Source organism: Neopelma chrysocephalum, unplaced genomic scaffold (assembly GCF_003984885.1).
Source record: "Neopelma chrysocephalum unplaced genomic scaffold, ASM398488v2 Primary Assembly neopelma1_376, whole genome shotgun sequence".
Classification (NCBI taxonomy): Eukaryota; Metazoa; Chordata; class Aves; order Passeriformes; family Pipridae; genus Neopelma; species Neopelma chrysocephalum.
The window spans coordinates 410,604-426,480 of NW_020898040.1; the positions used below are offsets into that span (position 1 = coordinate 410,604).

Below are 15,877 nucleotides of genomic sequence, written 5' to 3' on the forward strand. Positions count from 1 at the left end.
GGATAGGGATAGGGATAGGGATGGGGATGGGGATGGGGATGGGGATATGGACAGAGGCAGAGACTGAGATGGGGAAGGGGGTGAGGACCTGGATGAGGATGTGGACCAGGATAAGTACAGTGACAAGGAGCAGGGACTGAGACTGGGACAGGGACAAGGACCAGGACAGGGGTAGGGAGGGGGATGAGAACAGAGACCAGGAGAGGGATAGGGAGCTGGGACCAGGACTGAGATGGGGAAAAGGGCTGAGACCAGACTGGGCAGCGGGACAGGGAAGGGACAGGAATGGCACTGGGAACAGGGAGAGGGACAGGGAGCAGGATTGAGACTGACACAGAGACAAGGGGCAGGACCGGGACAGAAACTGGCACTGGGACAGGGACAGGGCAGTGACAAGGAGAGGAATGAGACCGGGACAGGAACAGGGGTGGGGACCAGGAGGAGGATGGGGAGCAGGAGAACGACAGGGACTGGGAGCGGGAGAGAGACGGAACTAAGGCTGGGACCAGGATGGGAACTGGCACCAGGACAGGGAGAGGGACAGGGACTGAGATAGGGACAGGAACCAGCACAGGCAGCAGGACAGGGACAGAGATGGACTCTGGGACCAGGAAAGTGATTGACACCAGGAGAGGGAGAGGAAGAGGGAGAGGGAGAAGGAGAGGGAGAGGGAGGAGGAGAGGCAGAGACAGGGACAGCTGTGGACACACAGCCCATCTCCATGTGGATGTGGGGGCACACGGGGTACCATGGGAACAGAGGGACACGTGTGCTCTGGGGGACACAGCCAGGAGGGAACAGGGACACACAGCCCTGCACACATGGGCACCCCATCCGTGCTACCACAGCCATGGCACACACCTGGGTGACAGGCACACACACCTGGGTGACAGGGACACACAGCTGGGTGACAGGGACACACACCTGAGCAACATGGACATGCAGTTGGGTGAAAAGGGACACACACTTGGGTGACACAGGCACACCCCTGGGTGACAGGGACACACACGTGGGCGCCAGGAACACACAGCTGGGTGACATGGACACACACCTGGGTGACATGGTGGCACACCTGGGCGACACAGGCACACACTGGGGTGACAGGGACACACACCCGGGCAACAAGGACACACACTGACACCTGAGTACCCCAAAACCCCACTGCCTCCCACCCCTGACACCTCAACACCCCCACCCCAGCAGGTGCCAGACACTCTCGGCCCAGCTCCTGCCACGTGTGCCCGGCTCATGTGCCACCGGGAGGATTTGCCGGCTGGATTAGCCCCGGCACGGGCCTGGGCTGACCTGCTTTGGGCAGGGGCCACACTGGGGACGGGGCTCAGGGCCATGGGACCCAGCTCTGGGTGCCGTGGGACGGGTCTGGGCGTGTCCCCGTGTCCCTGTGTCCCCGGTGTGTCGTAACTGCGGGGGTTTAATCACAGGCTGGGCACGGTTCTCCTCCCACGGCCCAACAGGAGCCGGTTTAACCACACGAAACATTCCGATTGCAACGGGCTGGCTGTGCCATAAACAACATCCAGGGGCACGGCCGGCCTGGGAACTGGTGTGGAGGACTGTGTGGGTTTGGGGAGGGACACCAAAACAGGGCCTGGGAGGTGGCTGCTGCCAGAGCTGCCCCACAGAGGGGACACACGAGGGACACGCACGGGGTGTGAATGGCTCTGGGGAGCATCCATAGGTTTGTGGGATATGATGGCTTCCTGTGGTTCCAGGGGGCATGGATGGCTCCATGGGACATCCACGGGTTCATGGGACATGCACAGACCAAAGGGACACATATGACTCCATGGCACGTGTATGGCTCCTTGGGGCATGCACAGCTCCATGGGACACAGGTGGTTCCATGGGACATCCCCAGGTCTCTGGGGGACACATGGCTCTGTGGGACATCCACAGCCCCAGGGGACATGTTTCTTAGGATTGGGGTGCTTCCATGGGATATCCTTGGACATGTATGACTTCATCAGACATCCATGGGACATCCACAGCTCCATGGGACACATATGGCTCCATTGGACATGCAGCACTTCATGGGACATCCAGCACTCCATGGGACATCCATGTGTCCATGGGGGACATGGGGGTCCATGGGACATCCACGGCTCCACGGGACATGCACAGCCTCATGGGAGGGGACAATGGGGACAGGAGAACCTTCCCCTGCTCTGGACCCCGACCAGAGTGGCTGTGGTTGCCAGGGGCTGTGGCACCTCCAGGAACCTCTTCTCCTGGCCAGGCCCCCCTTCCTGGCTGGGGTCCCCCCTCAGGGGGGTCCCCTCTCCCTGGGGACCCAGGAACTGGCAGTGGGAGGGTGACCCCCATGTCCCTGGTGCCTCTGCCCTGTCCTCTCTCTCTGGCATCCTGCCCCCAATCCCCTGTCCTCCAGTCAGTGCCTGAGCCCTCTCTCTGTCCCCTGTCCCCATCTCCCACCCCTGTCCCCATCCCCTCTCCCTGGCACGCCCTGCCCCTAGCCCTGGCTCCCTGCCCTGTGCTCTCACCCTGTCCCCACCTCTGGCCCCTGCCCCACTTTTCATCACTGTCCCCTCCTCTGTTTCTTCTCCTCCTCTGTCCCTTGTCCCTATCTCCCATCCCTGTCCCCTCTCCCTGCCACCTGCTCCACCCGCACTCCCCTGCCCTGCTGTGCCCCCCAAAGTCTCAGAGGACCCCCACCCTCCTGTACCCTTCATAACCCCCACAGACCCATACCCTCATCCCTCTCATGCACCCCATACTCCCCAAACCCTCATACTCCCTATACCCCCATGTCCCCCATATCCCTATAATCCCCATGCCCCCTATAGCCCCAATATCCCCCATACCTCCTATAGCTGCCCCCATACCCCAAGTTCCCTGAGGCCCCATACCTCTATATCCCTCACATCCCCCATACCCCCTACAGCCCCCATACTCCTTCATGTCCCACATACCCCCTAAGCCCCTCCATGACCCCATATCCCCTAGACCCCTCCATTTCCACGTACTCCCCATGCCCCCATACCCCCCATGTCTCCCTGTGCCCCAAACCCCCTATAGCCCCCCTACCCTCTATAGTCACCATATCCCCCATACCCCTCCGTGTCCCCCCATGTGCCTCATACCCCTTACAGCCCCCACATTCCCCCATACTCCCCTACAGACCCAAGTCCCCCCGTGTCCCCATATCCCCTATGCCCCCCCAAAACCCATCACCCCCGCCACCCCCCCTCCCGTGGCGGCGGCGAGCGCTGACCGTGCGGGCGGGGGTCGGGCAGGGTCCAAGGCCGCGGGGGTGTGCGGGGGGGCCGGGCCGGGCCGGGCGGGCGGGGGCGGTCCCGGGGCGGCGCTCGGAGGCTCCGCGGCCGCCGGGGCCGGGCAGAGCCGCCCGCAGCGCACCATGAGCGGCCGCGTCGGGGACCTGAGCCCGCGGCAGGCGGAGGTGCTGTCCCAGGTGAGCCGGGGCGGGGGGGGCGGGGGGCTGCGGGGGGACCGCGATGAGCCGCCCCGATGGGCTCCCGCATCCGCCGCCCGCCGCGGGCACCGGCATCACCCCCGCCCCGCACCCCAAACCTACCGGCATCACCCCCGCTCCCGGCCCCGCGGGGCTCCGCTCGCCCTAACCGCAGCCCAAACCCACCGGCATCACCCCTACTCCCGGTCCCGGGGGGCGCCGCACCCCAATCCCACCGGCATCACTCCCGCTCCTGGCCCCGGGGGACTTCCGCTCCTCCAGCTCCTCCATCCCGGATCCCAAACCCACGGGCATCATCACTGCGCCGGACCCGGGGAGCTCCTATCGCCTCCAGACCCCAACCCGGCCCAGGGGGGCTCCCACTGCCTCCACTCCCTATCCCAGACCCCAAACCCCCGGGCTGAGCCCCACCATGGTGCTGCCCACCAGGGACTCCCGGGTGGGTCCTGGGGATCCCGCTGGCTGGACCATCGCGCTGGTGACCCCACAACCTTCTCCCATCCTTCCCACGGGACTGGGGAACCTCCTGCCTCACCACAGGGCCCCTGGGACTGGGGTCTCCTGTCACCTCCATCCCACCCTGGACCCCAAACCCACGGGCTGAGCCCCTCGTGGTGCTGCCCAGTGGGGACACCTGGGTGACCCCCTGGACTGGGCACTGGCGAGCCCCATTTCCCTCTCCCACCCTTCCCGTGGGACTGGGGAACCTCCCGCCCCACTGCAGGGTTCAGGGGACCAGGGTACACCTGGAACTAGTGACTGTCACCCACCTCTGCCAGCCCCTCGTGGGGTGCCAACTTTTATCGGGGTTCACTGTACCCCAACCACAAGGGCATCCCTGAGCCTTTATCTTATCGCTGCCTTTCGGACCCAGCCAAACTCCACGGGCGGGCAATGACCCCGCTGGGTGCCAGGATGGGGGGCAGGGGCAGGCGTGGGGCACGGAGCCCAAACTGTGCCCAGTGCCAGCCATGCTCTGCCAGGAGAGGGAGGCGAGCGGCCGAACCCGTCTGTCCGCCAGCAGGGTGAAGGAGCTAATCCCGGGTTTAATTACCCCTAAATTCAGCAGGAGATAAGCTAATCAGGCTCATTAAGGGGAGGGCCTCGGCTGGTACAGAGATTTGGGCCGCAGCCTGGCCTGGGTGAGCGGGGCCACATGGGAAAGGGATCCCAGATCCCCCAAACCCCTCAGTCCTGCACCCCAACACCCTCCTGCCCACACCAGGGGGCTGTGACCCACTGGGGGATCGCTGGAGCAGGGGGATGCACAGTGACTGGCTCCATCCCAAAGGATGTTGCTGGAGGGGACTGGTCGGCCTGGCCCCAGCGGGGCGGTGACAGCCCACACTCACACCCTTGCGTAAGGGCTTGGGGACACCCGGTGCTGGTGGCCAGCCTGGGGACAGTCCCCTGCCAGGAGGTGACCGGTGATCCAGGCTGCACGTGGCAGCAGGGATGGGGCACAGCATGACCCTTCCCTGGGAACGTCCCAGTCTTGGCTGAGGGGTTTTTGGGGCGACAAGGAGGGGACGAACCTCCAGCCTTGGGGTTTCTGGGGAGGGATCAGGGAGCCCTTCACCAACTGTCCCTCTTGTCCCCGCAGTTCCGGGAGAAGCTGCAGGACGTGCTGCCCTCCCTGCCCGCTCAGGACGACTATTTCCTTCTGAAATGGCTCCGAGGTAACCCCAAAGTGTGGGGCATCCCTGGGGGGCTGGGAGACCCCCGGGGGTCCTGGGGGGGCTGATCTCTGAGCTCTCTGCTCTCTTGCAGCGCGCTGCTTCGACCTGCCCAAGGCAGAGGCGATGCTCCGCAAGGTGAGAGGGGCACCCCGCTTTTGGGGTGTCCTCGGGTTGTCCCCTGGCATGGGACAGTGCACCCCAGGCCATCAGCCCAGCCCCTCTCTCCCAAGGGTGACGTGCCCATGGGATGCACTCCGTCCCATGGGGCCCTCAAACCTCACCCCAGCTCACTCTGCCCCCCCCCCAGCACCTCGAGGTCCGCAAGCGCATGGATGCCGACAACATCATCGCCTGGGAGGCACCTGAGGTGGGTGTCCCTGGCCCCCGGGACGTGGCCCTGGAGGGGACTGTCCCCCTGAGCCCCCCCAGGGGTGTGCAGTGCCCTGAGCCCCCCCGTGCTCCCGCAGGTGATCCGCAAGTACATGTCCGGGGGGATGTGCGGCTACGACCGCGAGGGCAGCCCCGTGTGGTACGAGATCATCGGGCCGCTGGACGCCAAGGGGCTGCTCTTCTCCGCCTCCAAGCAGGACCTGCTCAAGAACAAGTTCCGGGACTGTGAGGTGCTGCGGCACGAGTGCGAGCAGCAGACCCAAAAGGTGGGCACCTGCCCGTGCCCTGCTGGCCACAAAGGCCCTGTGCCCACCAGCCCCACGGGACCACGGCCCTGCCAGCCCCTACTAGTCCACATCTGGTCCGTCCCTCCCAGCCAGCATCCTCCCCAGCACTACGGGTCCGTGTCCTATCCCCCATAAATCCACGTCTGGTCCATCCCTACCGCCCAATAACCACCCCAGCCCCACTTGTCCATCCCTGGTCCATCCCCATCAGCCCCACAAGTCCATGTCCTGTACATTTCCACCACCCTGTGTTCTCCCCAGCCCCATACATCCATCTCTGGTCCATCCCTCCCAGCCAACGTCCTCGGCCGCCAGCCCTATTAGTCCATGTCCAGTCCATATCCATCAGTCCATATCCCTGCCAGCCCCACAAGTCTGTGTTCTGTCCATCTCCCCCCCTCAATGTCCTCCCTAGCCCTATAGGTCCTATAGATCCAGGATCCCCTGTCCATCCCCCTCAGTCCATGTTCCTGCCAGCCTCACAAGTCCACATCTGGGCCTTCTCCATCACCCCATGTCCTCCCCAGACCCATATGTCCATCTCTGGTCCATCCCTACCACCCAATGTACTTGACAGCCCTATATATCCTGTATGTCCATGTCCTGTCCATCCCCCTCAGCCTGTGTCCCTGCCAGCCCATGTCTTGTCCATCTCCATCGCCCAATGTCCTCCACAGCTCTACAAGTCCACATCCTGTCCAACCCTACCAGCCATTATCCTCCACAGCCCTATAGGTCCTCTGGGTCCATGTCCATCCCCAAAACCCAGTGTCCTCATGCATCTATCTCTGGTCCATCCCTACCAGCCAATGTCCTCACTGACCAGCCCTATAGGTCATTCCATCCCCCTCGGCCCCACAAGTCCATGTCCTGTCCACCCCACCGTGGACCATGTCCCTGCCAACCTCATATGTCTGGTCCATCCCCACAACCCAATGTCCTTCCCAGCCCCATATATCCATGTCCTATCCATCCCCACGAGCTCCTGACCCCCAGCCCATGTCCCTGTCCCAGCTGGGACCCCCGGGTCCCATGATGCCCCTTGTCCACACACCAACACTTGGGAGGAGGCTGTGGCTGGAGGGGACCAGCCTGTCAGGGACCACCCCATCCCTGAATCCCCTTGCCTAATCCCCCCCATCCTCCTGCCCCAGCTGGGCAAGAAGGTGGAGATGGTGATGATGATCTACGACTGCGAGGGTCTGGGCCTGAAGCACCTCTGGAAACCAGCTGTGGAGGCGTACGGGGAGGTGAGGGGCTCCTGCCCGTCCCACTGCCCTGGGGGACCACAGGGGGACCAGGGTCGAGCCCTGGCCCTGGGGATGATGCAGTGCCCTGCAGCCCCCACCATTTTGGGGTGAGGGTCCTGGTGGCTGCATGGGATGGGTGACCTGAGCTCCCCCCATCCTGCAGCTCCTGTCCATGTTCGAGGAGAACTTCCCGGAGTCCCTCAAGCGCCTGTTTATTGTGAAGGGTGAGTTCAGCCCCGGGGCCCTGCTCCCCCTGTCCGGGTGCTGACACCCCTCTAACACCCCTCACCGGCCCCCAGCCCCCAAGATCTTCCCCGTGGCCTACAACCTGGTCAAGCACTTCCTGAGTGAGGACACGCGCAAGAAGGTCGTGGTGCTGGGATGTGAGTCCTGACCCCCCCTCGGAGCGTCCAAAACAGGGGTGACACTCTGCTGTCATCTCACCCAGGGGGATACCCCAACCCCGGGGGGCTCCCCAGCTGGGCTGGGGCTCACAGCCCCCCCAAACCCATTGTCACCCCCCAGCCAACTGGAAGGAGGTCCTGCAGAAGTACATCGACCCTGATCAGATCCCAGTGGAGTACGGGGGCACCATGACGGACCCCGACGGGGACCCCAAGTGCTCCAGCAAGGTAGGAGAGGCTCCCGCCGGATTACTTAGGGGTGCCAGGTGGTTCCCCCACGCCCACATCCTCCCTCCCCTCCCAGATCAACTACGGGGGGGACGTGCCGCAGAGCTACTACGTGCGGGACCAGCTGGCGCAGCAGTACGAGCACTCGGTGGTGGTCAACCGGGGGTCGTCCCACCAGGTGGAGTACGAGATCCTCTTCCCCGGCTGCGTGCTCAGGTGAGTAGGGCTCCGTGCCGCGGGGCGGGGCGGGGGTGACACCCTGGCGGTGCCCCCAGCCCACCGCAGGCCCCCCGTGCCCGGCGCAGGTGGCAGTTCCGCTCGGAGGGCGCCGACGTGGGTTTCGGGGTGTACATGAAGACCAAGATCGGGGAGCGGCAGCGGGCGGGCGACATGACCGAGGTGCTCCCCAACCAGCGCTACAACGCCCACATGGTGCCTGAGGACGGCTCCCTCACCTGCTCCACGCCTGGCATCTGTGAGTGACCCCGGCCCCGGGGTGCTGCCCGTGTCCCTGACCCCTGGAGTGCTGAGAGGGACCCCCAGGGTGCTCCCCCCATGTCCCTGATCCCCCAGGGTGCTCCCCTCGTGTTCCTGACCCCCGGGGGTGTTGGGGGGAACCACCGAGGTGCTCCCCATGTCCCTGACCCTTGGAGGTGCTTCCCCCATATCCCTGATTCCCCAGGGTGCTTCCCCCGATCTCCCTGTCCCCAGGATGCTCCTCCCATATCCCTGACTCCCGAGGAGTGCTTCCCCCGTGTCCCTGATCCTCAGGGGGTGCTTCCCGCGTGTCCTTGACCCTGGAGTGCTCGGGGGGGGACCCCCGGGGTTCTCCCCCTGCTTCCCTGACCCCCAGGGTGCTCTCCCCCTGTCCCTGACCCCCCGTCCCGTCCCTCCCCCAGACGTGCTGCGGTTCGACAACACGTACAGCTTCCTCCACTCCAAGAAGGTGAGCTACACCGTGGAGGTGCTGCTGCCCGACACCGCCTCGGCACAGCAGATCCAGCAGCTGGGGGACCGGCTGGGCGAGGTGTCCCTGAACCACAGCCCATAGACCCACCCCCCGCCGGGCCCCCAGGATGGCCGGGAGCTCCCCCGGAGGAGGACGGAGCCGGGGCTGAGCCCCGGAGCTGACGGACTGAGGCGAGGGCTGAGCGGGGCCGGAGGGGGCCGAGCGCCCGCAGCCCCCCCCATCTCTGTGCCTTACGTGGGTCCTGCGCCCACCCACTGCTGCTGCTGCCTGGGGTGGGGAGTAAAGGGACGGACTGAGCGGGGTCTGCTCCGGTTTGTGGCCCTCGGGCCCAGAACTGCCCCCCCAGCCCCAGATCTGCCCCTGCTGCCCACCTGCCCCAAAACTTCCCCAAAGCCCCATAACCGACCTCCAACCCCACAACTGCCCCTGCTGCCCTACCCCGGTCCCATAACTAACCCCCCAGCCCGAGAACTGCCCCCTAAACCCATAACTGCCCCTGCTGCCCCCCAGGCCCAGAATTGCTACCCCAGGCCCAGATCTGCTACCCCAATAACTGCTCCAACCCTATAACTGCCCCCCATCCTATAACTGCCCCCAACCCCATAACTTCCTCTGCTGGCCCCCAGGCCCAGAACTGCTCCCCCAGCCCCAGAAGTGCCTGCTGCCTCCAATCTTATAACTGCCCCAGCTTCCCCCCAACCCTATAACTGCCCCTGCTTCCCCCCAACCCTAAACCTGCCCCAGCTTCCCCCCAACCCCATAACTGCCCTTCCTGCCCCCAACCCCAGAACTGCCCCCGTGCCCCCATCCACGTGACCGCCGGTCACGTGCGCGGCCAGGCCCCGCCCCCACCGCCATCTCGCGGTCCGACGGGGGCGGGGCCCCCGATGACGTTCACGGGAGGGGCGGGGTTTGATGACGTTTCGGGGCGGGGCCGCGGAGGGGGCGGGGCATGCGGCGGGATCGGCGAGCGCCATGGGGGCGGCGGAGCAGGACGTGTACCGGGACACGTGGGTCCGATACATGGGTGAGCTCCGGGACAGCGGGCACCCACAGGCACGGGGGACCGGCACCGGCAGCTGCGGGAACTCCGGGAACAGGCACTGACATGGGGCACTGACACCAGGAACGGGGCACTGACACCGGGAACCGGACACTGACATTGAGCATGACACCGGGAGCCGGGCACTGACACCGGCAACTGGGCTGAGTTGACATCGGGAACTGGGCACTGGGCATTGACGCTGAGTATGACATCGGGAACGGGGCACTGACATTGAGCACTGACATCGGGAACTGGGTACCGGCACCGGGCACTGACACCGGGAACTGTGGGCTGAGATTGGGTACCAGCACCAGGAGCTGCAGGAATGCCGGGAACTGAGCACTGACTCTGGGCACTGGCAACCAGGCACTGACAGGGGAAACAGGGCACTGATACCCGGAACCAGCAGTGGGAACCAGGGCACTGATACCCAGCACTGGGCACAACAGCGGGAACCAGTACCGGGTACTGCCATTGGGTACAGGGTACTGTCACAGGGCACCAGCAGCGGGCACTGAGAGCAGGAACTGACACGGGGTACTGAGCAATGGCACAGAGTACTGACACTGGGAACTGGGCCCTGACATCAGGTGCCAGCACCCGGGGCAGGGGGCACTGGCAGTGGGATGGGGTCCTGGCACTGGGCACCGGGAACTGAGCACTGTCACTGGGTACTGACATCAGGCGTTGGGCAATGACAGCAGGAACCAGGCACTGATGTTGGTTGCTGGGCACAATGCGGGGCACCGACAGACGTGCAGCACACGTACCAGGCACTGTGTTGGGTACCAGCACCGGGCACCACACCAGAAACTGGGCACTGACACCCAGCACCATGTACTGGGCACCGCACAGGGCACTGACCCCCAGCACTGACCCAGGGTACTGGATATCACCACTGTGCACCAGCACTGAGCACTGGCACTGCACACCAGGTACCAGCACTGCAGAGCAGCACCACAACCTGGCACCGGCACCAGATACCCGTCATTGTCACTCGTGCTGGGCACCAGCACCTGTACTGGGCACTGGGACCATCCACCAGCACCACCCACAGACACTGGGGACCAGAACCCAGTTACCATCACTGGGCACTGGTCATAGACACTGATACCAGCACTGGGCACCAGTCACAGACACCAGTACTGCCACTGGGCACTGGTACCAGCACTGGGCACCAGTCACAGGCACTGGACACCAATCACAGACACCAGTACTGGCACTGGGCTCTGGGCCCTGTCGCTGGTCACCCCCAGCCCAGCTGTCTGGTGACAGTGGGGTCCAAGGAGACCCATCTGCTCCAAATCCCTCCATGCAGGATCCAGCCCTGCTTACAGTGACACAGGGACACCGGGGGAGGACAGAGGGACACTTTGGAGCGGTGACATGGGTACACAGCCCGTCCCTGTCTGTGCTGACCCCCCCATGCCCCCCAGGTTACGCCAACGAGGTGGGCGAGTCGTTCCGCGCGCTGGTGCCGGTGCCGGTGGTGTGGGCCAGCTACGGCGTGGCCACCGCCTACGTGACCGCCGACGCCATCGACAAGGGCCGGAGAGCTGCCGCCGTGAGTGCCACCCCGTCCCCACCCACCCCCACACACCCCACTGACCCCCACTGACCCCCCGTGTCCCCCCAGGCCCACGCGCAGGACCCCACGCGGGTGGGGGTGGCCGTGGTGGACACCTTCGTGTGGCAGGGCCTGGCCTCCGTGGCCATCCCCGGCTTCACCATCAACCGGCTCTGCGCCGCCTCGCTGGCCCTGCTGGGGACCCTGACCCGCTGGCCCCTGCCCCTGCGCCGCTGGGCCACCACTGCCCTGGGGCTGGCGGCCATCCCCCTCATCATCACCCCCATCGACAGGTAACGGGGACACCCCTGGGCAGGGGGGCAGGCGGGTGCCACCACCCCATCCCTGCATCCGAGGGATGGAATGTGACTTGTCTCAGTGTGGGCTTGGGGCTGGGAGCCTGGGGGGCTGGGGGAGGTGTCTCCACCCCAGAGGGGCTTTGCTGGAGTCCAACAAGGACATGTCCCTGTCAGGATGGGGATTATCCAGAGCTGAGCTGGGATTAGCACACTGAAGCTGTGCTAAGCCTTGTTTTGGTGGGGCTGGTGTCTTGGGGTCATCAGGGACAGCCCCACCCATCCCCCATCACATCCAGTACCACAGGGACCTCCCTGAGACCCCCTGCTGTCCCCTCTCCTGCCGCAGGACTGTGGATTTCCTGATGGATTCCAGCCTCCGCAAGCTTTACGGGACACCAGGAGAGCCCCCGACACCCCACTGAGCCCCTCCAGCCCTGCACACGCTGGGGAAACCAAGGCACTGCTGTGACCCACCTACTGTGACCCCTCGCTCCAGTGATGACCCCGGAGTGACCACTCTGCCCCACACTGGTCCTAATAAACCATTTCAAACGTGAGCCCTGGTGGGTGATGCTCAGGTGCCACCACAGTTGGGCTGGAGCCATGTCCCCTTCTGGGGGCACACGTGGGTCTGGCTGGGACCCAACCCATCTTGGGGGTCTCCACCCTGGGACAGGGGGTCTCTACCTGCCCAGAGCAGCCCTGGTGGCCCCACCATGTAGCCCCTCCATCTCTCCACAGCCTCATGGGACATCCTGCAGACTGTCACCCTAAGGAGCTGCCACCATGTCCATGGTCTCCAGGGACCCAAAATCCCCCCAGCTCCAGCACCACAGCCTGGGACTGTGCCACCACGCCTGGAAGTCACATCTCCAGGTACCCAGAGGAACCTGGAGGAGATGTGGCTTGTCAGTGTAGTGGCACGTCCCCATCCCATGGTGGCATCCACACGCTACCACCAGGAGAAGCTGTAGAGAAAACAAAGCCACGTTTATTGTGGAGAAAGGGGGTCTGGTCCCACCTCGCCCCGTTTCCCTGTCTCCCTGAGGACCAGGGCCCCCACCACGCTCTGCAGCTCAGCCTGGAAGGGAGACCTGTGCCTCGGTGGCCGCTGTCCCCGCCGGCGTGTGCCCAGGCGCCAGGTGGTCAGGGCCAGCCCCAGCAGCCCCCCCACCGCGGCCACCACCACCACAGCACTGCCCACCAGGGCCAGCCCGGCCAGCAGGAACCTCTTCATGGTGTGGCATGGCCCTGGGGACAGCAAAAAACACACCATTGGGGAGGTCACTGGGTGGTCCAGCACCGGGGGGGAGGAGGTTTGGGGACATGGGAGAGGGTTGGGGTGTCCCTCACCTTGGTACCACGGCACCTTCTCCTTCTGCACCAGCACTGGTCCAACTGTCTCCCGGTGGAGTGTCCCCTCACCTGGGAATGCTGTGGGAGGACGTGGCAAACACAGCCCATCCCAGGCCCAGGAGCTCCTCCCAAGACCCCAGAACAATGTGGAGTCACCATGTCCCACCCCCGGTACCTGGCAGGTGTCCTGGGAGGGTGTCACCGGGGGGACAGCTGGTGTCACAGCAGTGGCACTGGGCACTCTGGGAAGGGTCCTCCACGTTCTGCCAGCTGGGGGAGAGGACAGAACTGGGGGGGTGGTCTAGGGGTCCCCACACTCCAGCACAGGACCCACATGGTGCCACCCCAGAGGAGGTGTCCTCCAGGTGGCTCCAAACACCTCCCCAATTCATCTGCACCTTGAGGGTGCTTGGACCTGCGGTGATGCCACCAGCTGCCATCAGAGAAGAGGTGGCATCCAGCCCGCAGTGGGGTGACCTGGTTGCCCCCAGGTGGGTCCCCGTGACCAGTGGGTTCTGCTCCCAACACACCCACGAGTGCTCCAGCACCCAGCGTACCTGGCTGTGGTGTGGCTGTAGAAGCAGGACCTGGTGGCGTGTCCTTGTCCCCACGCTGTCAGCAGGCAGTGCACATAGACCTGCCGGGACACCCCCCTGCTGTGTCCTTCCTTGGAGACCCTGCTCTCCTCCCCTCCGATCCCGGGGGGCTGAGACCACGCCAGCAGGGAGCTGGATGCCTCAGGAAGGAGCTGTACGCCCCAGGAGGGACAGTGCTTTGGGAACCCCAGGTCATCCCCCTCCATGGGACCTCCATCCCACTATGTCCTTCCTTCCTCAGGGACTCTGCTCTCCTCCCACCCCACCCTACGGGGCTGAGACCACCCCGATGCCCCGGCAAGGCAGTGCTTTGGGACCCCCCAGGTCATCCCCTCTGTGGGACCTCCATCCCACCACCAAGGGCATCTCCCTGACCTCACCTCCTCCTCCTCAGCCTCACCCTCCAGCGTGGGGGCCAGGATGGAGAGTTGGAGGGCAGACCCCCCTCTCCGGTGCTGGACAGACACACTTCCCAGCTTCTCCCCGTGCAGGCACCTGTGGCAGGAGAGTGACACAGGGACATTCCCTGGCTGTCTCCAGGCCCTGGACAACCCCCTCCATCAGGAGGCCCTGCAGGACCACAGGGTGCCTGGAGAAGGGGTCCTCACTTCCCACCCCACCAGCACTGACCCCCGGCTGTTCACCACCATGAAGACCCTCCTGGAGCGTCCTGGCTGCTCCACGATGGTCCCATAGCACTGGTCCACATGGATCTTCATGGAGAAGCTGGGACTGAAGCGGACACTGGCTTCCAGATGGATGACAGAGCTGGGGCTGAGCACCAGTGGCTGCCCTGTGGCACTGGGGTCCCCTGAGGGGAGTGTGGGTTCAGTGTGACACCCCCAAACCTGTCCCACCAGAGACAGGGACACCAGGCACATCCCACACCACCACCCACCAGTGTCTTGGCCTCCATCCCTGCAGCTCCCCCATTTCAGAGCCCACCCCATCCCCCCCAGCCTGGCTCCCCTGCTCTCCAGAGCTGCAGCACCTTCCTGGACCCCCCCATGGAGCTGAGAGGCACCATGTCAGGCCCCATCAGGGTCAGAGCTGACCCCCAAAATCCCATTGTTGTATCAGACCCAGGATTAGGAACATCTCAAAGCCCTGCCATCCAAAGCCCTACACCCTCCACAAGACCGGGGGGAGCTCCTGCAGGGACAGCCACCTTCTCCTGGTGGTCCTAGTGCTGGGGCCAGCCAGGAGAACCCACTGGGTGCTGCTGGTTGAGCCCAGGGGTCTTGGCTGGACCCATCCCATGGTCTACCCCGAAAAGTTGTCCCCCAAGACCCCCAGAGCACTCACCATCCAGGAGCCTCAGGGTGAAGTTCATGATGGGCTCCTCAGAGCTGGGGTGAGCAGTAACCTCCCCTGTCCCCATGTCTGAGGACATCACCGGAGCCGTCACCATGTGACCAGGGGGTTCTGAGGCAGCTGGAGCCACAGTGGTCCCTGCAGCAAGGGGAGGGCTGAGCCAGCAGCAGCATGTCCCAGACACAGCAGGGCCACCCAGGTCCTCAGGTGTCCCCAGGACTCATGGGGGGCAGGTGACAGCAGCACAAAGGTGGGCAGAGCACCCAGGAGCCCATTAGGGGCTCCTCCATCCCCAGGCAGGAACTGCTGCACCAGGAGCATTCCCAGCACTTGACCAGGGCTGGGAACAGACCAGGAGCTGCTCATGGGGTGGGGAGACCACTGCCAGCAGCCACAGACCCCACTGGAGCCTCTGCTACCCTTCCCAAGCCTCCTAGACCTGATGGGACCTGAGGGAACTCCCGGCAGCCCCCTTGCCCCAGCCACACATCCCCAAAGCTTGGGGTCATTTCAGGAAGGCTCTTCTCCACCAAAACAACCTGCACCAGCAGGTCCAGATGACCAGCACAGGGCAAAGCCAAGGGCACCCACTACCCACCTTCCCCAGTACAACCAGTGGGGGGACTGAGGGGATTCCCAGCCCCACTCACCTGCCACCCCCAGCACAGCCCCACACAGCAGCACCACCCAGCACAGCTCCATCCCCAGTGAGCAGCAACCCCCACCCCACCACCTGGGGGTCTTTAAGGACCAGGGCTGGGTGCCAATGAGCCCCAGCTGGCACTGATGGGTTTGGGGGCTTTGTTGACCCTCTCTGCAGTCAGCAGCAACCCTACACCTGGGGCTGCTCCCACCCCTCACACCATCCCAGTCCCACCACAGGGGTCTGTGCCCACTGCCCAGTTCCTGTTCTGTCCCACAGTCCCACTCCCACCACTCAGACTGATCATGCAGGTGGTCCTGAGCATGGCCCCATATCCACCAGTTAGTCCTGGTCCCACATCCACCAGTTAGTCCTGGTCC

At 64.6% G+C, this 15,877-nt stretch overlaps 3 protein-coding genes across 4 annotated transcripts in view; 2 read left to right on the forward strand and 1 right to left on the reverse strand.

Annotated features, from left to right (window-relative positions):
* Positions 1-3,365: 3,365 nt before the first annotated feature.
* SEC14L2 (SEC14 like lipid binding 2) lies at positions 3,366-8,974 on the forward strand. Of its 2 annotated transcripts, none has more exons than XM_027706454.1 (12): positions 3,366-3,448; positions 5,073-5,148; positions 5,240-5,283; positions 5,456-5,515; positions 5,616-5,804; positions 6,980-7,075; positions 7,239-7,299; positions 7,375-7,458; positions 7,601-7,707; positions 7,784-7,923; positions 8,013-8,182; positions 8,607-8,974. In XM_027706454.1, exons 1-12 carry the CDS (start codon positions 3,395-3,397, stop codon positions 8,756-8,758), a joined length of 1,233 nt encoding a protein of 410 aa, XP_027562255.1. In that variant the 5' UTR covers positions 3,366-3,394; the 3' UTR covers positions 8,759-8,974. The 2 variants fall into 2 exon arrangements, with proteins under 2 accessions (XP_027562255.1, XP_027562256.1); XM_027706455.1 differs by having other exon boundaries at positions 5,736-5,804.
* Positions 8,975-9,605: 631 nt separating this feature from the next.
* On the forward strand, positions 9,606-12,145 carry MTFP1 (mitochondrial fission process 1). The gene is made up of 4 exons (XM_027706457.1): positions 9,606-9,704; positions 11,159-11,286; positions 11,359-11,582; positions 11,935-12,145. Exons 1-4 carry the CDS (start codon positions 9,653-9,655, stop codon positions 12,008-12,010), a joined length of 480 nt encoding a protein of 159 aa, XP_027562258.1. The 5' UTR covers positions 9,606-9,652; the 3' UTR covers positions 12,011-12,145.
* Positions 12,146-12,579: 434 nt separating this feature from the next.
* The window catches only part of LOC113979026 (zona pellucida sperm-binding protein 3-like), a 4,252-nt gene continuing 954 nt past the window's right edge, over positions 12,580-15,877 (reverse strand). Inside the window, exons 2-9 of the mRNA XM_027706459.1 lie at positions 15,789-15,861; positions 14,846-14,992; positions 14,171-14,351; positions 13,921-14,035; positions 13,502-13,581; positions 13,120-13,214; positions 12,942-13,022; positions 12,580-12,839 (exon numbers count right to left, since the gene is read on the reverse strand). Of these exons, the coding sequence (XP_027562260.1) occupies positions 12,580-12,839; positions 12,942-13,022; positions 13,120-13,214; positions 13,502-13,581; positions 13,921-14,035; positions 14,171-14,351; positions 14,846-14,992; positions 15,789-15,822 (993 nt within the window). The 5' untranslated portion in view covers positions 15,823-15,861. The remainder of the gene's footprint in view (positions 12,840-12,941; positions 13,023-13,119; positions 13,215-13,501; positions 13,582-13,920; positions 14,036-14,170; positions 14,352-14,845; positions 14,993-15,788; positions 15,862-15,877) is intronic.